This window comes from Natrix helvetica (genome assembly GCF_964273705.1).
Source record: "Natrix helvetica genome assembly, chromosome: 7".
NCBI classification, from domain to species: domain Eukaryota; kingdom Metazoa; phylum Chordata; class Lepidosauria; order Squamata; family Natricidae; genus Natrix; species Natrix helvetica.
The window spans coordinates 12,355,822-12,380,260 of record NC_138558.1 but is presented as its reverse complement, the minus strand read 5'-3'; the positions used below and the strand labels follow the sequence as shown (position 1 = coordinate 12,380,260).

The window sequence follows — 24,439 nt, the reverse complement described above, 5'->3', positions numbered from 1 at the left end:
CCCGCGACCGTTGTAATCAAACAATCCTCTATTGGAATAACTTGCTCCTTCTCCCCCCTCACCCTGCTCACTTCCTTCCCGGACTCACCTGTTCGTCTGGCACTGGCTCCTCTCCCGGCCTGGTTAACCCACCCACCCTCCCTGGAACCCCTTAATAATGATAAAAAACATTTAGATAAAAAGCCCCTCAGCCTCCGTTTCTTCCACCTCTCGGGGTTCGCAAACCCGTCATCAAGGCAGGCCCTTGAGAGGGCCAAGGGCCATACCTGCGAGAGAGGGGCCTCCCGCAGGCGGAGCAGGTCTGACCTCGAATAAATAGTTAGTTAAAAGCCCAGTGGGATCAGGATGCTGATAAAAAGTTGATAGATGATGAGTCGGGGTCTTAGTGGAAGGAAGGAGATGGTAATGTACTTGGATAGGAAAAAAAGGGGGGGGAATGATCGAATAACCCTTGAATGTGCCTTTCCTTCATCAGTGAGCATAAGCTAAAACTTTGGTCCATGCAGACCATATGCTTTTTGTGCTGCAGAATTATATCTGCTTAAATATTTAAAATAAATTCTGTATATCGTATTTTTCGGAGTATAAGACACACCTTTTTCCCCTCAAAAAAGAGGCTGAAAATCTGGGTGCATCTCATACATTGAATACAGTATTTTTTGCCTCCAGAAACCCCGCCCCCTTCACCAAAATGGCCCTGCACAGCTTTTGAAGGAGGCTTTCAGCGTGCTTCTGGCGGCTGGGGAGGGCAGAAATGAACAAAAAACAGCCCATTTTTTGCTCAATTTTGCCCCCCCACCAGGAGGACTCTATAAGCCGCCTAAAGACTGTCCATGCCCTTTCTTTGAAAAAAAAACTGGGCCCGTTTTCGCGAAAAACACACTGTTTTGGGAACGTTTGCAGAGTGCAAAAACTTTTTTTTAAAAAATTGCCTCTTCCAAACCTTGGTGCGTCTTATACTCCAGTGCGTCTTATACTCCAAAAAATATGGTAGCTCTTATTTGTGTTGTGTGCGTGAAATTTATTTTTGTTCATTAAATTTAGTTGCTGCCCATGTTACTGATAAAGTGACTCTGAACATTTTACAAAACATACTAAGCATATAGATTATTTTGTATACATATATACGTACACACACACACATATGTATGTATGTATGTGCATGCATACCAGTAGATGTATGTATGTATGTATGTATGTATGTATGTATGTATGTATGTATGTATGTATGTATGTAATGATGGATGGAAGTGTAAATATATTTCAATACATTATAATTATCATTATCATTGTGCTTTCAAATATTTTTTTATTCCCAATAAATGCTTGGATAAGTCCATTCAATTTTGGGGGCAAGTTTTTCAGAAGTGGTTTGCTTTTGCCTTTTTCCTGTGTCTGAAAGAGAGCGAATTTATAGAAATATTCTACAAAGGGAGTACCTTTTCAACAATGTATGCAGTAATATATAGAATAGAATAGAATGGAATAGAATTCTTTACTGGCAAAGTGTGATTGGACAAATAAGGAATTTGTCTTTGGTGCATATGCTCTCTGTGTACATAAAAAGACAAGACACATTCATCAAGAATCGTAAGGTACAACACTTAATGATAGTCATAGGGTACAAATAAGCAATCAGGAAATAATCAATATCAATATAAATTGTAAGGATACAAGCAACAAAGTTACAGTCCTGCAGTCATAAGTGGGAGGAGATGGGTGATAGGAACAATGAGAAGACTAATAGTAATAGTAATGCAGCCTTAGTGAATGGTTTGACAGTGGTGAGGGAATTATTTGTTTAGCAGAGTGATGGCATTTGGGAAAAAACTGTTCTGTTCTGTTCTTCTTTTATTTTAGCTTTCAAATTCAGGGTTACAATTTGAATTTCTATGGAACGTCTTGATCTTTAGAAACTCTCGTTTATATAGCACACCTAAATAAGAGTGCAACACCTAGACCTGGCTTGTAGCTTTGAAAATATAGGGGTTATAAAGTATGATAAGAGCATGCGCCATCTTCTCAATCTAACAACTTTGGTATTTGATTATATTACAGGTCTGTTTTGAAATCTTTTTTCATTAGTGTGATGGAATGCAGCCTGGATTCCCAGAAGGGAGGGGCAGGAGTGAGAGGAACAAGAGACAGCTAAGTTTAGAAGGTTTGGGGAATGAAGAGAGTTAAGATAGCTCCTCCTTAGGAGACACCTGGTTATATCTTTAATGGTACAAGTAGTTTGCTTTAGTTTGGCAAGATTTCTCTCTATAGATGAAGGAACAATAAAGGAAACTGTTCAGAAGAATTTCAGCGTCTCTTTCTTGGTTTTTTGGAGCCTGACTTAAAAACAGCTGCTTCTATGGATCTTATTGTAAAATGAAAAAAAGTAGTAACGGCTTATTTTATTTTGTCATATTTCCAACGTGTTTGTATATGGTTGCTCGTTTTTGCTTTTTGCACGCCAGCTTAAATAACTGAGCAAAGGCTCCCAATGAATGTGTAGATAATTATCTGTTTGTTTACTTTTAAATAATACCCTTTGGAAGCGACAATCCCCTTTTGTAAGTCCTATATAATAGCTATTGTTAAACTAAAATATAGTGTGTTTTGCTTATTCTCTGCCGGTTTTTGTTTTTTGTAAATGTTTTGAAAACTGCTGAATTAATTATCTCTAAATTATAGAACTTTGAGGTTCATAATCAATGTATATTAATGTACTGTGCTGTTTTAATCTCTATAGTGCTTCCCAAACCTGGGTAAACTACCCCAAATTAAGTAAAAATGGTTTTTCTTTGAGTAACAACACATGAATAGGGACACGGTGGCTCAGTGGCTAAGACACTGAGCTTGTGGATCAGAAAAATCAGCAGTTCGATGGTTCAAATCCCTAGTGTCACGTAATGGAGTGAGCTCCCGTTGCTTGTCCCAGCTTCTGCCAACCTAGCAGTTCGAAAGCATGTAAAAATACAAGTAGAAAAATAGGAACCCCCTTTGGTGGGAAGGTAACAGCACGCCATGCGCCTTCAGCGTTTAGTCATGCTGGCTACATGACTGCAGAGACGTCTTCGGACAGCGCTGGCTCTTCGGCTTTGAAATGGAGATGAGCACCGCCCCTTAGAGTCGGGAATGACTAGCACGTATGTGCGAGGGTAACGTTTACCTTTACCTAACAACACATGAGCCATGATCCAATCACAAAAGAAACATTTAAATTGGCTCAAAGTGTTTCACATACCTTGCGTAAAAAGGATATTCTGATGAGTGGTTTTGAGCAATGAAGGGGAAAAAAATTGGAAAGTACCATCCTAGATGCTTTTTATAAAATATAGCTCGGGATTACCTTAATAGAGTTGCTCATCAAATTTGTTAAATGTTTCCAATTAAACAATTACCTTTGAATGGATATATATGGAGTTGATGGTTTCACACATGTAACAGAAGGAGCGATCCTCGCAAATGTCTGTGGACATTCTCATTCATCCAGGTCATGGTTGTCCCAAAGGGGCTTTTTCAGGAGGCAACAGGACTTTCTTGTTTTTTCTTTGAAGACATTTTGCTTCTCATCCAAGAAGCTTCTTCAGCTCCGACAGGATAGGAGGGAATGGAAGGATTTATATTCCTTGCAGACAGCTGGTCATTTGCATCCTTTCAGAGGGTCCTTGAAGCACTTGGAGGTTTATTTGTGTCTTCAGGGTCACCTGAGTTAGTGCTCCTGGTTCCTGATTTTTTTTCCTCTGGAAATCCATTCCTGCTCCCATACCATTCATTCCAAATTGTAGAGCCAAAAGTCTATAGAGATTGTCAGTCATCCAGGTCATGGTTGTCCCAAAGGTGCTTTTTCAGGAGGCAACAGGACTTTCTTGTTTTTTCTTTGAAGTTTCTTCAAAGAAAAAAAGAACATTTCCCCATTGACTTTGCTTGTCAAAAGGTCACATGACCCTGCAACCATCATTAATATGAGTCAGTTGTCAAGCGCCTGAATTTTGATCACATGACCATAGGAATGCTGCAGTGTGAAAAATGGTTATAAGTTACTTTTTTTCAGTGCTGCTGTAATGGTCCCTAAACAAACTGTATCCCCCTCAGCATGTTAAAGCGTTCATATTTTCCACATATTAAGCTTCAGAGGTTTTAACCAACATGTATATAACGTGTTTCCCCCCCAAAATAAGCTAGGGTCTTATTTTCTTTTGATCCCCGAAATAAACACTTGGCCTTGTTTTTGGGAGGTCTTATTATATTTGAGGTGCAGGAGGCCCCTTAGCCTCAGCCCGCAGATCAGCTGATCCAGAGTGGGCCGGAAGTTCTGTCTCTGTTTCTGGCACACTCTTGCCAGCCCTAGCGTCTCTGGACCTGCTGCTCTTTTTGCGGCCGCTGCTAAGAGAAGGGGCGTGGCAGCTAGGATTTGCAGGAGCGGCCTCCGTGAGGTTGTTCCACATGGATGGCAGATGCATGTGGGGTGCCTGGGGCATGTTCCCCCTTCCCCCTCAGGAAATGGTGGGGACCGGCTGCGCATGCGGTTAAATATTTTAGGGGAGGGCTTATTTTGGGGGGAGGGCTTATTTTAGGACATGCGCTCAAAAGCCCGATTGGACTTATTATCTGGGGAGGTCTTATTTTCGGGGAAATGTGTGTGTGTGTCTACACACCCAAACAATTCTTATGCTGTGGACTATCAGAGAAACAACTATGCCTGACCATACACAAAACTGGTGAAGTCTTTGGAAGTGTTTGCTGCCTCTCCGGGGGACACAACTCTTTAAACTTTTCGCTTATCTCAATATTTTTTTAATACAGGTAGTCCTTGATTTACAATAGTTCAAAGGCACTGAAAACAGTGACTTACGACTATTTTTCACACTTAACAACTGTTGCAGCACCCCCACGGTCACATGATTTGCATTTGGACACTTGTTTCATATTTATGACGATGGTAGCATCCTGGGGTCATGTGATCCCCTTTTTGTGACCTTCCGACAAGCAAAGTTTAACGGGGAAGCCAGCTTCACTTAACAGCCTTGTTCCTAACCTAACAACTGCAGGGCTTCACATAACAACCATGACAAGAAAGGTTGTAATATGTGGCAAAACTCACTTAACAAATGTCTCACTTAGACACATAAATTTTGGGCTCTGTTGTGCTCATAAGTTGAGAGTTGAGAACTATGTGTAGGCAAGATCCTTGGCCATGAATCTATAGTATTTCTGTGCACAAAATAGAAATGTTTTGATCTACGTTCCACCTACGTTTTGGTGGAACACATAACTTGTTACATGATTGGAGTGTTTGCGTAAGAAAAAAACAGGAAGCTTCTTATATTTTGTGCCCCAGGTTCACAAAAATTACTCAGCAGTCACACTGAGGGCTTTTTACTCATTGGGCAATCTCTGTGTTAAAGGAATTAAGCTTCCTTCTAGCAAAGGGAAATAAGTGTATTAGATCAGATAATGCCTTTTTCTTACATTCAGAACAGTTATTCCCAATATTGAAATGTGCTTAACTGAGTCTTCCTCCTACCCTGTAAAACAGAGCAGGGGTAGGTTGCTGCCAGTTTTACTACCGGTTCGCAATCTGCCCCCACACCCTTGCGCTGTTCAACGTACATTGTTCTTCCTGCATGCACAGAACAATTTACAGTGAACTGCGCACACGCAGTCACTAAAAACCAAAATGATAGCAGCCTAGTGGCGGCGTGGGAACCGGTTCGGGGGCATGGCAGGCCTCGGTGGCTGCTGGTTCTGCAGCCCAGGCCTGAATTCCACTACCGGTTCGTCTGAACCGGGAGCAACCCACCTCTGCAACAGGGCTGTCAAACTCGATTTTATCGAGGGCTACATCAGGGTTCTGTTTGACTTTGGGGTGTCAGGGTGAGCATGGCCAGTTCGTCACATTTGTCAGGGTCGCCTGTGATGGCCCGAGTGCTCTGCCAGCGAAAACAGGCTCCCGAGCTCTGTTTTCAGCTGCAGTGGCTTCCTGCAACCCTCTGCCTGTGAAAATGGAGCTCTGGACGCCTACACGCGGCCCTCCCAAGCTCCGTTTTAGAGGCACCATGGGCCAATCCTTTGTTCTTTCCAGGGCAGCCCTGCGGACCAGATCTAAGCACCCTGCAGGCCGGATCCATCCCCCAGGCCTTGAGTTTGACACACCTGCTATGCAACTAGGGTCACACAATGACAGGAGTCAAGGAACCTTTTCTTTCATAACATGTTTATTGTTAGCATGTTATAAGAAAAAAATATTTGTCAGATGAGGTCAGTGTAAGATAGGTAAACATGAGAATAGCTTCTTTAAGTTTGCATAATACCCGCAGTTGTCTAATTGAAGAAAATTATGTTGAGGTACTGTATGTATACAGAGCACTAGTATTAAACTGTACTGGTGTTTCATGCTAATCCGTGTTTTGGCTAGCCGGTGTTTTAGGCGAATCCATGTTTTGGCTAATGTATGTGGGCCAAAGCCAAAACACCCCCATACAATATTTCAGAGCTATAGAGGCAGTTATCGATCTCTCCTCAGACTTCTCTAACTTCCCAATAGAAAGAGGGAAGTATGGTCGTGTCCCTCTCACAGTGATGTTCCCAGATCTAAAACTAAAAACTTTTTCTATTTTTCCACAGTATCTAACTGAGTCATGATAGAAAGTGTTACATAGCGCAGAAGGAACAATCTCTTTAGCTCAGAGGTGTGAAACTCAATTTCATTGATCGCCACATCATGGTTGTGTTTGACTTCGGGGGGGGGGGGCATGGCCAGCTTGACATCATTCGTGTCGGTGGTGCCTGCAGTGGCTCGAGGGCTCTGCCAGCGAAAACGAGCTCATGAGCTCTATTTTCATCAGCAACGGCCTCCTGCAACCCTCTGCCAGTGAAAATGGAGGTCGTGAGGGCCGCAAGCTCCATTTTAGCTGGCAGAGGCACTACGGGCTGGTCCTTCGGCGTTTCCAGATTGGCCTTGCGGGCCAGATCTAAGCACCCCACAGGCCAGATCCTGGCCCCGGGCCTTGAGTTTGACACCCCTGCTTTAACCAAATAACTGTTTTTACTTAGGACTCAGCAAATACTTTGATCTTTGGATCAAGTCAAGAATTGCAGTCTGTTTTCACTGGCAGAGAATTGCAGGAGGCCGTCACTGCTGTAAATGGAGCTTGGGAGCCCATTTTCACTGGCAGAGTGCTTGGGCCACCACAGGTGCTTCCAACACGAGTGTGGTCGAGCTGGCCTTGTCCACCCAGGTCATGCCCACTCCGTCCCTCCCCCCCCCCCGGTCAAACACAGCCCTGATGCAGCCCTCAATGAAATTGTGTTTGACACCTCTGCTCTAGGGTCAAGCTATGCTGGAGATTAAAACAATCCTCTTTGGAACAGTGGTGCTTTTATTTAAATAAATAATTTGCATCCAGGACATATGTAGGCCTTGATATTTTAACTGTCTGCTGACTTCACTTAAAAATAGGTTGCGTACTGCACTTAAGTATGTTCTAAATAGGAATACTATTACAAATTCATGCTCAAAGAGAGGATCTGGGTTTTTACTTTTGTCTTTTTCAAAATTTGGGGGAAACCCCTCTCCAAAGCGGTATTATCATTGCCCATGGTTAACTAAATATGGCCATATATTTATGCTTTTATATGCTGATGATACACACACTTTCACTGCTGCATAGAAGGAAAGCTTTTGTATCCTGGCCTTAACATTCTTGGTAATTTGCTCTTGTTCTTCCTGAATAGGATCAAAGGGATCTTTCAGAAAGAAGCAAAGATGAATATGGTAAAAAGGATAATGGGTCGACCTCGCCAAGAGGAATGCAGCCCTCAAGATAACGCTCTAGGATTAATGCATCTACGCCGGCTGTTTACAGAACTGTGTCACCCCCCTCGGCACATGACTCAAAAGGAACAGGAAGAGAAGCTCTACATGATGCTACCAGTTTTTAACAGGGTAAGGATTTTTTTTGAGCATGGTTTTAGGCACGTGATAAAACTTTGGAAGTTTTAAATTTCGAGCGTTGCACATTGTCTTAATGGTTATTTAAGTCAAGTTCCTCTGAGCGGCCAACCTGTAATGGAAGTGGATTCCCACAGTTCCTTTGTAAGACAAAAATAAAAAGGTTTGGAGTGATTTGTGTCTGTGTCTCTCAGAATCAGACATTGATTGGCATGCTGAAATGCTGTATATAAATTCTATCACTTCTCTCCCTCCCGCCCTCCCCCTTATCTATCTATCTATCTATCTATCTATCTATCTATCTATCTATCTATCTATCTATCATCTATCTATCTATCTATCTATCTATCTATCTATCTATCTATCTATCTATCTATCATCTATCTATCTATATCCATCCATCCATCCATGCCTGGCTGCCTGCCCGTCTGTCTGTCTGTCTGTCTGGCTGGCTGGCTGCCTGGCTGCCTGCCCGTCTGTCTGTCTGTCTGTCTGTCTGTCTATCTATCTATCTATCTATCTATCTATCTATCTATCTATCTATCTATCTATCTATCTATCTATCTATCTATCTATCATCTCCATCCATGCCTGCCTGCCTATCTTTATCCATCCATCCATCCATCCATCTATCTCCGTCCATCCATCCATCCATCCATCCATCCATCCATCCATCCATCCATGTGTGCCTGCCTGCCTACCTACCTACCTATCCTGAATAGGATATAAATTACTCTCTGACTGTATTTCCCTTTTTTTCCATTTTCTGTCGTGAAAATGAACTGCAAAGTACTAATGTGAAATCAATTATCTGGGAATGTCTGTGGGGATTCCCAGTCATCCAGGTCACAATTGTCCCAAAGGTGCTTTATAAACAGGCAATTTGTTTTTCTTTGAAGACGTGTCACTTCTCATCAAAGAAGCTTCTTTTTCAGCTTCTTCGCTTCTCATCCAGGAAGTGAAACGTCTTCAAAGAAAAACAAAAAAGTCCAGTTGCCCCTTGAAGAAAACACCTTGGAGACAATTAATCTGGGAACTGAGTTTAAATTTGTGTTGGTTGTAACCACTTCAGTCTTCAGATGCTTTTCTCCTTGTGTACAAGAATTGGGAAAAACATAAGAAGAAATGAAAAATGGATATTGACAGAGTAAAATACAGGATGAGTAATGGATATTGCAGATGATTAATAACAAAGTTTTCTGCAAATCAATCAAAATAAACATAAAAATCACCTTAATTTTTTTTTAAATTTAAGTTGACCTTTGAATTTAGTCTTACTCACAAATTTACAGTAAACTTCTGCAGGATATGAATCAAATAAATAGATAAAACTTTGCTTTTTCAGTAGTGTTTTGAGGGGTCCTTGGTTCTGCTCCTTTATTAGGTAGTTTTTTCCCATCATTTTTAATATTCAGCATAAATGAGTACATACATGCCCATCAACCTGTTCCTTTTTGGAATAAATAACATCATGCAAATAAGAACTGGTAAAGAAAACAAGCTGGAAGTAATAGAAGAAGAAATGAAACCTGGTTAAATCTAGTTTACACCAACACCTTTCAATATGAATGATTTTACTACCGTATTTTTTGGAGTATAAGACACACCTTTTTCCCTCAAAAAAGAGGCTGAAAATCTGGGTGCGCCTTATACATTGAATACAGCATTTTTTGCCTCCCAAAACCCCTCCCCCTTCACCAAAATGACCATGCATAGTTTTTAAAGGAGGCTTTCAGAGTTCTCCTGGGGGCTGGGGAGGGCAGAAATGAGCGGAAAACGGCCAGTTTTTTGCTCAATTTTGCCCCCACCCCCAGGAGCACTCTACAAGCCTCCTAAAGGCTATCCATGCCCTTTTTTTGATAAAAAATGGGCCCGTTTTTGCGAAAAACAGACCGCTTCTTGCTCGTTTCCCCCTTCCACCTCCCAGGAGAACTCTACAAGCCTCCTAAAGGCTATTCATGCCTTTTTTTAAAAAAACAAACAAACACCCTGGGCCTGTTTTGGGGAGGTTTGCAGAATGCAAAAACTTTTTTTTTTTAATTTGCCTCTTCAAAATCTTGGTGCGTCTTATACTCTGGTGCATCTTTTACTCCGAAAAATATGGTATGTCCAGATAAAATATTACAGTTAATGGTGAGTTGTCAATATCTAATCAAAGTCTGCCTAATTGTACAAGCAGTTAGTTGTACAAACAACATTTAATATAACGTTCCCTATTTTATCTCTGCAATGCGTTCTTGCTTTTATTACATCCTCTTATTGATTCATGCAATGTTTTTTGGTCTTTAAATATCTTGCAGTTTTGTGACTTTCTGAGTCTTCCCCTCCCTTGCGTGCATTCTTCCTTCAAATATTTGTTTCGCAATTTGGAGTGTCACTTAACTCCTTTCATATTACTAAATAACACAAACGTACATCTTTTATTGTGTTTACATACGTTTATATTCAATTCATATTCCTTTAGCTCCTGTTTGTTTTTGACCTTACCTCCTCCTCTTTTAACAAGTATACCTCATTGCCACCCTATTCAGTTTATGTTTTTGCTTTTTTCCCTCTCATAAAACTCTCACTTCTATATCAAGTAGCTACATAAAAACACGTGCTTCTCCCACAGACCATACACTGTCATTATTGCTTTTTCTACCAGTCTTTGCATTTTTTAAACGTTTTCCACCCGTTTTCCGATTTTTAGTAAGCATTCAACCAGTTGTGCCCATTATTTATTTCATTGATTGATTGATTAGATTTTTATCTCTCTTTTATTAGCCTTAGAATAACTCAAACTATTGATTCTCTCTTTTATTAGTTTTATTGTTTTTATATGAGGGTTTTATAGTCTTATGAGCTGCCTTGTCATGTGAGAATAGGCGGCAATATAAATTTCCTAAATAAACACAACTGTTAATGTTCCTTCCGCCTCCTGTTTTCCCCTCAACAACAATCCTGTGAGGTGGGTTGGGCTCAGAGTGAGTAAGTGCTCACGGTCACCCAACTGGTTTCCATGCCTCAGGCGAGACTAGGACTTATACATCTCTTTGTTTCTAGGCTGTTGCCTTACTTAACCACTAGACCAAACTGGCCTATATGTGATAAACTTCATTTTCATAGTTATTCATAGAATTCTTTGTAGAGATGTTTCTTGCCCGTCTTATTCTCAAATATTTCCTTGATTTCATTCAGTTGTTATGAGGTGAAAGGATTTAAATCGGAGGTTTTACATCTTGATAGTAACAAGGTGGCGTAAATAATAAATGTTTGGTTTTATTTTTTTTATTTATTTCAAAACTCGTTTAATGGTAGTAAGAGATATCTGATTGTAATTGTCCCCTAATCATCTTTGTGCAGAGAAGAGCAACAAAGATGATTAGGGGACTGGAGACTAAAACATATGAAGAACGGTTGCAGGAACTGGGTATGTCTAGTTTAATAGAAAGAAGGACTAGGGGAGACATGATAGCAGTGTTGCAATATCTCAGGGGTTGCCACAAAGAAGAGGGAGTCAAACTATTCTCCAAGGCACCTGAGGGTAGAACAAGAAGCAATGGGGGGAAACTAATCAAGGAGAGAAGCAACTTAGAACCAAGGAGAAACTTCCTGACAGTTAGAAGAATTAATCAGTGGAACAGCTTGCCTCCAGAAGTTGTGAATGCCCCAACACTGGAAGTCTTTAAGAAGATGTTGGATAGCCATTTGTCTGAAACGGTGTACGGTTTCCTAGCCTAGGGGGTTGGACTAGAAGACCTCCAAGGTCCCTTCCAACTCTGCTATTGTATTGTATTGTAATAATCAGGAGCATATACTACTTTTTGAGTTACACAACCCATACCGCCCGTTCAGCGCAGATCTGCTTGGAAAAGCAACTATGCAATTCTGATGCACTTTTTGGTTTTCTGCTAATGGTTATATAAAGACACCTAGCCTACTCTTTAAAAATTAATGCTCCATAAATGCACTGTTTGCTAGTAAATAACTGAAAAATGTACTGTATGTGCTGTGCAAGAACAAATAATCTGTATTAATCTTATGCATACTGTAATTTCCCCAAAATCAAATAAGCTGGTTTTACTGCCTCAAGCCAGTGCTGGCGAATCTTTTCGGCACCGAGTGGGTCTTGGGTACATTCTGTAATTTAGCCCATTGGAGGAACCTTGATTTAAATATTACTTATTTATTTGTTCTTCAAATTTATTTGCTGCCCATCTCGCAATTCAGGCGAAAAATTATTGTCTTATGATGCGCTGCTTTGCAGAGTTAAGAGGTTGTAGACGCGAAGATTTTTCATAGTTTAGAGATAATACTCGAAGTTGAAAGCTTATGGCATAAACCGGCAGGGATGGTCGCAGTGGTTATCGGCATACTGTGTGCCGTACCAAAAAGTCTTGGATGACACCTAGAAAATCTGTGAGTTGACACAGTTTCCATCTGTCAATTACAAAAGGCCTTAGTGCTTGAATCTGCTTTACACCGATACATTCAATTCTTGGGAAGATCTTGATGCAAATGAAAACCAACACCTGCTAAGGAACTGGCAGCTGTGACTTCACATTGTTGTATAGATAAGGATAACACCACATTTAGATACAGGTAGTTCTTTACGTAAGACCACAATTGAGCTCAGAATGCGATAGCTAAGCAAGACGGTTGTTACGTGAGTTTTGCCCTATTTTGCCACCTTCCTTGCCATAGTTGTTAAGAAAATCACTGCAGTTGTTAAGTTAGTGACACGGTTGTTAAGTGAATCTGGCTTCCCCGTTGACTTTGCTTGTCAGAAGGTCACAAAAGGTGATCACGTGACTGTTCTGACCCAGGCTTCCTTAAAAAGCAAGAAGCAGAGTCTTTGTCCCTGCAAAACCCTCTTTTATTTACACGACTGTGGATTCCTTTCATTCACAGTCAGCAAGGCTTGGTGAACAGTCTTTCAGAGGAATGTTTATCAACACGAACCTTATCTCGCTTGGCGATCTGCCAGATAACTAGTTTCCAAATGCAGGGCAAGGCGAAACTTGGCACAGAGTCTCTTATAGTCACAAACAGAACTTTCCACTCTTGAAACGACAGAAGGAACAAATTGTTTCCTGCAAAAGCCCCGTTTGCTCCTCTTTTGTTTCCTGTGGGAGGGGCCAATCCCCTCCAAGTTGTGGCCGTACTTCCAAGTCGACCCTGCTTTCTTAGTTGGTCTTGTCTTCTGGCAGCTCTGCACATGCGCACACTGGGGACAGGCTCCAGCTGTTCCTCTGCCTCGCTGCTGTCTAGTTCCCTCTCTGCCTCCAACGCAGAGCCCTCGTCTGAGCTTTCCTCAGCCCCCACGCCTGGCCCATGCTCCTCCCCAGCCTCCTCACTGTCCGACTCTGCTGCCAGCTTCACTGGCTGCTGGCGGGCCACCACAGTGACCTCGGGACACTGCAACTGTCGTAAATACATGCTAATTGTCAGAATTTTGATCATGTGTCCATGGGGATGCTGCAGTGGTCATAAGTGTGAAAAATGTTCATAAGCCCCTTTTTTTTCAGTACCGTTGTAACTTTACGGTCGCTAAACAATTGGTTGTAAGTCAAGGACTACCTGTGTTCTTTTTGCAAGGGTGGGGTAGAACAAAGTTGGAGCCCAACAAGGTAGAAAGTTGATATATGGGAGACGGTTGTCCTGTGGTGCCAAGAATTTTGATTGGCAGAGGGTTTTACCCCCGCCCCTCCAATTAATAGTTGTTGATGAGATGCCCAGGGTTTTGAGGTCATGGCTACGTTAAGTCAAATAAGTAAATGAAGACATCTGAAGCTCATAGGGAAAAATTCTTTTGGCTCTTAGCTGTGCAAGTAATAATAATAATAATTTATTAAATTTCTAGACCGCCCCCTCTCCCCGGAGGGACTCGGGGCAGTGTACAGGAATAAATTTAAAACATACAAACAATCATACACATAAATAAAAATCAGATTAAACAACCCCTGTACAATTTATAAAAATTAAAAAACAGACCTTAAAACCAATCTTAAAAAATTTAGAAATAGGACTGAGGTTGGATAGGTGGAATTAGGCCAAGCCGGCTAGCTGGAATAGGTGGGTTTTAAGTTTCTGACGGAAAAGTAACATCAATGATACACTTTTTCTCAGATCTAGGGGATCTAATAGAGAGTAATAACGTAAAACATAACTAAGGTCACCTTTGCTGAAGAATTTAGGAAAAAGAACAAGAACAAGAAAGCCCGAATTGTTACAGAAAAATAATAGCAAAAAGGTTGCCAAATTTTTCTTCTCTCTTTGTTTACTTACAATTCTCAGGTTTCTCTCCTTTTACCCAAGACAATATTTAGAAAGGGATTAAAGGAAAGATTTTGTACATGTGGCTATTTTTCATTTGGTCATTATTTATTTAATAATTCATTCAAATTTCAAGGACACCGACTGCCTGACAACTCTGAGGATCTTAAAATGAAAAAGGAGGTGAAGAAAACATAAAAAGTAACCAGAACACAGTGACAGAAAGAGGTCATGGTCTATAGTACAGAACAAAGCTCTAATTTTGTGTTTTGAAGTTTAAGGATTATACGTCTGACTATTGGAACATAGCAAAAGAATCTTTCATTAGCAACAGTGCGGAGATTTATATACCGCTTCATAGTGCTTTACAGCTCTCTCTAAGCAGTTTACAGAGTCAGCCTATTGCCCCCAACAATCTGGGTCTTCATTTTACTGAACTTGGAAGGGTGGAAGGCTGAGTTGGTCAGGATCGAACTCCTGGCAGCGAGCAGAGTCATCCTTCAATAATGCATTCTAACCACTGCGCCACCACAGCTCATTAATTGGAATTTTTCAATAACAATGCTAAAACCATGTTGTTAAACTGCACGTTTTCCCATTTGTGTCATGTTAATTTGAACATTTGATTTATACACGTTATTTAGCCATTTTTCATCTCTCTGCAGGTATTTGGAAATGCTCCTCCGAGTACAATGATAGAAAAGTTTTCAGATCTCCTTCAGTTCACAACACAAGTATCACGATTAATGGTAACTGAAATTCGTCGGAGGGCTTCTAATAAGTCCACAGGTAAATGCTTGAATTTCCACCTTACTATTCATTTTCTCTAGCTAAACTACAACAGATATTAGTCTAAACAGCCTTGGGGATGCCAAGCTAAGCACAGTAAAGAACTGGTTACCAGGTGGATGGGAGACAACTGAGAAAGTTGGAAAGCTGTATAATGTAGACTGACAAGCTTATTTTTTTATTGCTATCAAGAAAAATGCATGCTTTTTCCGTTGAAAAAGAAAGATACCTCCATGAAAATTAGACACATAGGTGCAACACGTTATTGATGTTTGCTTCACTTCAATGTTCTTTCTGGCAGACGGTGAAGGATGTTCTCTGTGTCTTTATTCTACAGCAGGGGTGTAAAACTCGATTTCATTGAGGGCCACATCAGGGTTGTGTTTGATCTTGGGAGGGCTGGGTGAGCATGGACAGGTTGGGTATGGCCCTGTGCCAGCAAAAACAGAGCTCGCCCTCCTGGGCCCTGTTTTCGGCCAGAACAGCCTCCTGCAGCCCTCTACCAGTGAAAATGGAGCTTGGGAGGCTATGTGAAGCCCCCACCCCCGTTTTTGGCCGGGACAGCCGCCTGCAACCCTCTGCCAGCAAAAATGGAGCATGGGAGGGCCATGCGCAGCCCTCCCGAATTTCGTTTTCACTGGCAGAGACACTGTGGGGCGGTACTTCACTGTTTCCGGGCGGCCCTGCAGGCCAGATCTAAGCACCTCACAGGCCGCATCTGGCCTGCAGGCCTTGAGTTTGACACCCCTGTTCTACAGAGAAGAAAGCATGCCAATCTCACTGCGATCTTCTTCCTGGGAGAAGGGAGTGCCATTGGTTCTCCCATAGATTCTAGATTCATCAAAGACAAGGATTGGCAGAGATATCAAAGACTACTTAGTCCAAATCCTCATGCTGCAAGAATCCACTATTGCAGCATCCTGACAGATGGCTTAAACACCTCCAGTGTAGGAAAATCCCGCATCCTTCAAGGCATTCTTCTAAAGCTTGAACAAAAGGAAACATTTTCAGATATCCCAACCAAAATCTACTTCATTTAAACTGTTTTGTTTGTGGTTCCTTCTTCTGAAAAAGAAACCCTGGATTATTCTAGCCCAGGGGTGTGAAACAATTTCTTTGAGGGCTGGATCAGCATTGTAGTTCTCCCCGGGTCTGCCAGGAGGGGGAAACAGGAGGGATGCCTCCAGCAGCACCCTGCTAGCCAATACGGGGCGCAGGGGAGGATGCACATTCCCCCCCCCCAGTGCCCCGTTTTGGCTGCCAGAGGCACCATGGGCTGGGCCTTTGCTATTTCCAGGCTTGTCCCACGGGCCAGATTTAAGCACCCCTGTTCTAGCCCATCTTCTGCAGGATAGCTATAATATCTCTTCACAGTCTGTCTGTCTTTAAGCTAAACTTACCTGCACTTGCAGATATTCCCTGTAGGGGAAGGAATAAATTATTCCTTCCAGGCTGTGTTACCTTTATTTTGCTTGCTTTTCATTAGGCAGGCTCTTGTTTATTAAATGCCTTTTCTAAAATGTATTTGCCGAGATAGCATGCAGTGTCCTAGTTATAGTCTTACCATGCCTAAGAATAACAATAAGATGGAATACAGATAGTCCTTGACTTACGACTGGCAGTTTAACAACTGTTTGAAGCTTAGGGTCGCATCAGAAAGGGGACTTTATGGCTCATTAAAGCGCTTCCAGACAACGTAAAATGTCACACCATTTGCTCCCCGTGTGGTCACATGGCTGCATTTTGAGAACTACCCAGAAACATAGAAAACTGAGGGCAGAAACAATTCTGTGAGTTGTTTCTTTTTGTATTCTTATTTATTTACTTACTTTTATTTCTTTTCTTATTTTGTTTTTATTTTTGTCAGACGATAGACCCGTGCTTATCCCAAGCATGTTTAAATCCAGCTACTGATGATGATCAGGATTACCTGCTAATACCTGCATTGTCTTGCTTAACTGTAAACCAGAGAATTAGAACCAGCTACCTTGTAATGGTGCCCCAAGGATTGCACAGGTAGTCCTCGACTTACGACCAAAGTTGAGGTCAAAATTTCTGCTCCTAAGGGACACATTTGCTAAGTGAGTTTTGCCCCATTTTGCTACCTTTCGTGCCACAGCTGTTACATGAATCACTGCAATTGATATGTCAGTCACATGGTTGTTAAGTGGATCTGGCTTCCTCATTGACTTTGCTGGTTGGAAGGTTGCAAAAGGGGATCACATGACTTTGGGACACCATTACGGTCATAAGCATGAACCAGTTGGCAAACATCTGAATTTGGATCATATGATACTTGGGATCAGAGATGTGTTCCTACTGCTTCGGACCGGTTCGGTCGAGTAGGTAGCAACTTGGCCTGTCACGCCCCTGAACTGGTTCTCTCGGCGGTGCCATAGGCACGCCATGTTGCTTTTTGCTTTTGCACATGCGCAGAAGCATTTTTTTTAGTAGTGCGCATGCAGTAGTGAGTCCCTGAGGGAACCGGTAGTAGCAGCAGCCGGAACCCACCCCTGCTGGGGATGCTGCAAAGGTTGTAACTGTGAAAAACTGTCATAAGTCACGTTTTCAGTGCCGTTGTAACTTTGGTCACTAAATGAACTGTTATAAGTTGAGGACTACCTGCACTATTATTCCTTCCCTAATAGTCACAGTTGTTAAGTAATTAAGCTCCCCGTTAGAAGAGCGAGTATGCAGAGAAGCGTAATGAGAGTGATATGGAATAACACGCACAAACCAGCATACAGAGACACTGAATAGTATAAAAATTTAGTAGTTTACTATGTAGAAATATAGAAGTATTCAGAGTCCGGTTAACAGTCCAAGTCATACACGGTTCAGTAATTCAGTTATCAAAATAGTCAGTCTGACACACAAAGTATAGCTAAACAGTAGCAAATCACAATACCTCTGTATACACCTATCAGCGTCTAACAAAACAGAGAGCTAACAGTCATTCTGACTCCCTCTTATGTCTGCTTGAGGTAAAAAACCAATTACATCTCTTAAGCATTTAAAGTAATAGCAAAGTAACCATAGCTTATATACATTGCCAAGCCAAGCCTAGGGTTACATCCCTATCAACAGTTGAGACCCGCAAGTCCACCACAAACCACACAACAGTTGTCAGACATCACATGGCCACCACTTGCCATTTTACTGCTGGCTTCTCCATCAATTCTTGATTGTCCTATGCTAATTGTAGACTTTGCAAGTGATGACCACGTGACTGCAGGACGCTGCAATGGTTGTAAACGCCCTGTGGTTGCGAAGTGACTGAATCTTGGTCATGTGATGGCGGAGATGCTGTATCAGTCATCCGTGTGAGGACTGATACTAAAGTTACTTTTTTGGCATCGTCATAGCTTGGGTTGCTAAACAGAGCAATCATTAAGTGAGAACTACAGTCAGTACATTGTACACGAATGTGAGGAATTTTGACGCCTTAAAATAAATGTAGTTGGAGGGACGTGTGGGTTGATTTGTCTTCTTTTTTCCCCTCTGTATTTTAGAAGCTGCGAGTCGTGCCATAGTCCAGTTTCTAGAAATCAATCAGAGCGAAGAAGCCAGTCGAGGTTGGATGTTGCTTACTACAATTAACCTGTTAGCTTCATCTGGACAGGTGAGTTCTTAATGAACAGCAAGTGGTATCTGGCAATAAATCATTAAAGTGCCCCATTTCTTAAATCCTGAATGCCTCACCTTTATATTGTAAAATTACCCGAGCCCCCTCATTGGGATGAGCATAGATAATTGCAAATTTAGGGATTGGGGTGATTCAAATAACTGTACCTCCTTATATGAAGTATCTGGAAAACTGTAGTTTTTACACAATAATTGTGAATTAAACCATTATGCAACAAATGCATAGTTAAAAACTGGTAAATTATACACTACAACAACTTAATTTTTTAAAAATAATATAAGTAGTCCTCGACTTATAATAGCAATTGAAATTTCCAGAATTTCCATTGCTATGTGATGGAGTTGTGGAGTGCAATTGCATGGCCTAGCAATGGCAATCCCTCTGTCCTGTCTCTGGTCATCATTAACTGAATCTCTCAATTGTTAGACAAGGCAGCTTCCTGACAGCTTCCCACAATCAATGTCATTGGGGAAACCAGCAGGAAATTGCAACTCCCAGGCCAACAGGCAAGTATATGGCTGCTTTTGGGTGAGGGGGGGAGGGAGGGAGAAAGGCATTGCAGGAAAAGTGCGGTGAGGATTAGGAAGGGGTGCAAGAGGAGACATGCAATGAGGGTTGGGGAAAAGGTGCAGGTTGCAGAATGCAACATTGCTAGCACAAAACAGTTGCCGAAGGTTGCACAGGTCGGTGAGATTTACTTTAGCAACTTGCAGTCTTTCCTGCTGGCTTCCCCTTGACTTTCTGGGGAAGCCAGCAGAGAAATTTGCAAATGATAATTGCAGGATCGCGGGTGCTACATCTAGCCATAAATGCAAACCGGTTACCAAGTGCCCTGGTTGTGATCACATGGGTGCTGTGACAGTCAGAACCTAAAGGACAAGTTGTAACCCCTTGCCGAAAACGTTGAACATCACAGTTATGTGACTGCAGGATACTGCAAATAACCATAAATGTGAGCTGGTTGCCAAGCGCCCCAGAAACGATCAGGTGACCACGGAGGGTGCAGACATTGTGTCATAAGTAGCATTAGGAAGGGTCCATTGTAACTTTGGTCATTAAGGAACTGGTCATAAGTTTACCTAATCTACACACAGGTTGTGAATGTTTATTTTTCTACGTAATTAGAATGGTTTTGTTTGCAAACATGCAAAAGTGGAGTAATGTACAGTGAAATGATTTCTAATAGAGTCGAGCAGATGAAGAACAAATTGCATACAAGGGTGACTTAAAAGTGTTCTTTGTTGTTTCCTCCCCAGAAAACCGTGGACTGCATGACAACTATGTCAGTGCCTTCCACACTTGTGAAATGTCTCTATCTGTTTTTTGACCTTCCACATGTGCCTGAGGTGGCCAGCGGAGCCCAGAATGAATTGCCTCTAGCAGAGCGAAGGGCGCTGTTGCAGAAAGTATTTGTGCAGGTAAGTGCACGGCAGCGCTAATACATTTTAAATGAAATTTCTTTACAGAGAGATTGGGCTGGAGGATGCGGGTTAAAATGAAAAACCAGGTTAGGTCAGATAACCATAGACACAATCTATCTGCGTGATTGCTAAGAGTTGACATTGACTTGATGGCACACAAACGCTCAATTAAAGTGTGTGTGTGTGTGTGTGTGTGTCAGTAGTGGGTTCCGGATCCTGTTCTAACTGGTATGGTTGGAACGGGCTCAGTGTCGTCCACATGGATGCGCACGCGCCATACCTGCCAGCGACGCCTCCGCAAGCCTCCGCGACGCTCCAGCTGCTCGGCGGAGTGTTGCGCAGGTGCTGTATGCGCCGTGCGCGGAAGTGCTGAAGGCTTTAAAAGACAGGTAAGGAGCTTGGGCGGGCGGGCGGGTGGGCCCTCTGGAGCACCGTACCGGAACGGTACCCGGTGCTCCGGGCAGGCTCCGGTACACCCGTACCAGGGCATACCGCCTGCAACCCACCACTGGTGTGTGTGTGTGTGTGTGTGTGTGTGTGTGTGTACACACCTTTAAGCAAACTGGTTACTCAGAATAGAAACCACCCTAAGTATACAATGGCATGTGAGTGCTGTTTTATGATATAGTTACGCTAAAGGCGGCTACATAAATTTGTTTAATAACTGAAGTCTCTCCAAGGAGTTGTTCATAGTTGCCTACTTTATTCTCAGTTTGTTTATTTATTTATTAAATTAATAAATCTCTCAATCTGGCTAACCTGGGCAACATAAAAGCAAGGATAAATATCTTAAAACATTGGAAAAAAAACGTTTAAATGATTGGATAAATTAGGAACCAGAAGATGAATGGGTTGGGAATGGAATGTTAAATAGTAATATATAAATAGTAATCAGTAAAGAAAACCTGTTAAGGGAATTGAGTATGTCTGGTTTAATGAAAAGAAGTTGCCACAAAGAGGAGGGAGGCAAACTATTCTCCAAGGCACCTGAGGGTAGAACAAGAAGCAATGGATGGAAACTAATCAAGGAGAGAAGCAATTTAGAACTAAGGGGAAATTTCCTGATAGTGAGAACAATTAATCAATGGAACGGATTGTCTTCAGAAGTTTTTCCATCACTGGAGATTTTTAAGAAGAGACTGGACAGCCATTTTTCTGAAATGGTATAGGGCAGAGATGCCAAACTGGATTTCATTGAGGGCCGCATCAGGGTTGTGTTTGACCTTGGGGGCTGGAATGGGCATGGCCAGCCTGACATCATTTGTGTTGGGGGCACCTGTAGTGGCTTGAGTGCTCTGCCAGAGAAAACAGACTCCTGAGCTCCGTTTTAGGCTGCGACGGCCTCCTGCAACCCTCTGCCAGCAAAAACGGAGCTCGGGAGGGCCACATGCTGGCAGAGGCACCGCGAGCTGGTCCTTCGTTCTTTCCAGGTGGCCCCATGGGCCAATCTAAACACCCCGCGGGCCAGATCCGGGCCTTGAGTTTGACACCCCTGGGATAGTGTGTCCTGCTTGAGTAGGAGGTTAGAATAGAAGACCTTTGAGGTCCCTTCCAACTCTCTCATTCTCTTATTTGTGTGGGGTTCAGCCTTTTTCAAGTGGGTTTTGTTGCCTTTTCTTTCAGATCTTAGTGAAGCTGTGCAGTTTTGTGTCCCCAGCAGAAGAGCTGGCCCAAAAGGATGACCTCCAGCTTCTTTTCAGTGCAATAACCTCGTGGTGCCCTCCCTACAACCTGCCTTGGCGGAAGAGCGCAGGGGAAGTCCTGATGACTATATCACGTCACGGCCTTAGTGTCAACGTAGTGAAATACATTCACGGTTGGTGTTTCTTTTTGTACAGCTAAGGAAATTAGGTGGGATGAATAGATAGGTGGAATTGCCTTTGCTTTGAACGTATGCAGTGGGAAGAAAATATTTCTATTTAATAGGTAACATGAATGATTTTTTCTTCTTCTTCTGTCCAATTGTGTCGGATTCTCAAAAGACTTGCCAGAAAAGTCTCTGCAGTTTTCTTGTTGAGGTTTTTCAAAAGTCGTTTGCTATTGCCACTTTACCAAGGGCTGTGAGAAAGTGACTGGCTCAAGGTTACTCAGCTAGCTTTGTGTCTAAATTGGGACTAGAACAGAGGTGGGTTGCTAATTCTTTTACTACCAGTTCGGGTGCACTCCCGTGCTTGCTCCCGCATGCGTGCGACGTTTCTGCGCATGCACAGAAGCATCTGGGCGGGTGGGAGGAGCCTCCCGCCACCGCTACTACATATTTGGCCAATCTGGGCCGAACCAGCAGCAACCCACCTCTGGACTAGAACTCCCGGTTTCTAGCCTGATGCTTTAACCATTACCCCATGGCTCTCGTTTGAATGATTCTTTGTTCAAATCTACGTCCTCTAATAGAATTCGATAGACTTGATGCAGACATTATCCCATAAATCAGGGGTCTCCAACCTTGGCAACTTTAAGACTTGTGGATTTCAATTCCCAGAGTTCCTCAGCTAGCTGCGAACTCTGGGAGTCAAAGTCCACAAGTCTTAAAGTTGCCAAGGTTGGAGAACCCTGCCATAAATTATCCTTCCTATTGTTGTCAGAAGAACCAAGGGCTGAACAGCAAAGGAGTATCTCCATGCAAGGCGGAGCTCCATGCTTGAGAGGCAACCTCTCCCCTTATTTTTCTTGTTAACAAACAAGAAAAGAGTTGATTGTAGACCATAATGCATTTGGGTAGTCCTTGACTTACAACCATTCGTTTAGGGACTGTTTGAAGTTACAGCAGCACTGGAAAAGTGACCTATAGCTGGTCCTCACACGTACGCCGTTGCAGCATCCTCGCTGTTACACGATCAAAAGTTGGGCACTTGTCAACTGGCATGTATTTATAACAGTTGCGTTGTCCCTGGGTGACGTGATCACCATTTGCAAACTTTTCCTTTGGCTTCCAACAAGCAGAGCCAATAAGGGAAGCCAGATCAGTGTAATGATTACAAGATTTATTTAACAGCTGCAGTGATCCAAACAATTTTGGGTTCAATTGTGGTCGTAAATCGAGTATTACCCGTATTACATCTAATAATGTTGCTGGATCCAGCATTCTTTTAATCTGATATTGCACTGGTGCCAAAAGTGGGGGGAGTGCAGAGGGGCGGTGCGCGGGCGTGCCCACACCCATAACCCTAGCACGCATGCCCCCCTCTGGCGTGCCTGCATGAGCGACCAGCTCTCCCCCCCCCCAGCTTTTGGTGTGCTTTTCTCGCCCTCCCCAGGCTCCAGAGGCATTCTAGGAGCCTGGGGAGGGTGAAAACAGCCTCCCCCACCTCCCCCAGAGGCCCTCCAGAGGTTTCAGGAGCTCCCTGAAGCCTCCAGAGGACGAAAAACAGCCCTATGTGCAACCCGGAAGTCCATTCCTGAATTTCCGGTTTGCCCGTAGGGCTGGTTTTTTTGCGCTCCAGAGGCTTCAAGGAAGCCTCCGGAAGGCGAAAAATGGCCTTAAACAAAGGCCAAAGTCATCTGGACAGCGCCCATGTGCATGCGCGCTGGAGCTGACAGGACAACGCCTTGCGTGCCCTAACAAATGGCTCCATGTGCCACCTGTGGTACGTGTGCCATAGGTTCACCGTCACAGTGATATTGTATCCTACATTTGACCCTTTGACCGTGAACTAACTTTCTTTTTTTTAAACTAGAACATGACTGTGCTTTTAGCCTGCCCTTTCTAGTATCCATTCTTGAATATATCATACTGGCCTGAATAATATTTTAATTCCGGCAACTGTCTGCAGCTGATTCATTATCTCTCAAATTTGGCAACGGTCCTTATGCTTTTTCATTCCCTAAATCTCCGTGGGACAGAACAACTCCAATTGATGGCTTGGCCTGTATTATATTGATAGATTATCTTGCTTGTGGAAGCTGCTTAGACTGTGCTTGGTACCAACAATGTGACTTTTGATCGAATAAGATTGGATTATCTTTTCTGGTATTTGGTTAGGAGATTCCTTCATGCAAATAAGAGATTTGCCAGTTTGGGGGGATTGAGGTTGACACTATGCAGTCTGTCAGCACAAATATTTCCCAAAGTCTTCTAAGATAACTTTAAGGTCATTTATTTTAGATAAGTTAACTTTTATGGTCATTTTTTTTTATTGTGAGCACATTGGCCGCCCACATTAAAAATGAAATTCTGTTGCCTGCTCTGAAGGGAAAGTATATATCTACCCAAACACATACATAACACACATACTGCATTTTTCGGAGTATAAGACGCACCTTTCTCCCCGCTAAAAGAGTGTGGAAATGTTGGTGCATCTTATACACCAAATATAGCCATTTTTTGCCCCCAAAGCCCCGTGCCCGCATCCCATTTTTGCAAAAAACAGACCGTTTTTAGCCTTT

General features: G+C 42.6%; 1 protein-coding gene across 4 annotated transcripts in view; it reads left to right on the top strand.

Moving 5' to 3' along the window:
* The window catches only part of WDFY3 (WD repeat and FYVE domain containing 3), a 215,066-nt gene that overhangs the window by 43,648 nt on the left and 146,979 nt on the right, over nt 1–24,439 (top strand). For all 4 annotated transcript variants that reach the window (XM_081959189.1, XM_081959187.1, XM_081959188.1 and 1 more), the window contains exons 2-6: nt 7,726–7,936; nt 14,866–14,989; nt 18,502–18,611; nt 19,892–20,053; nt 21,680–21,872. In XM_081959189.1, the coding sequence (XP_081815315.1) occupies nt 7,757–7,936; nt 14,866–14,989; nt 18,502–18,611; nt 19,892–20,053; nt 21,680–21,872 (769 nt within the window). In that variant the 5' untranslated portion in view covers nt 7,726–7,756. The remainder of the gene's footprint in view (nt 1–7,725; nt 7,937–14,865; nt 14,990–18,501; nt 18,612–19,891; nt 20,054–21,679; nt 21,873–24,439) is intronic.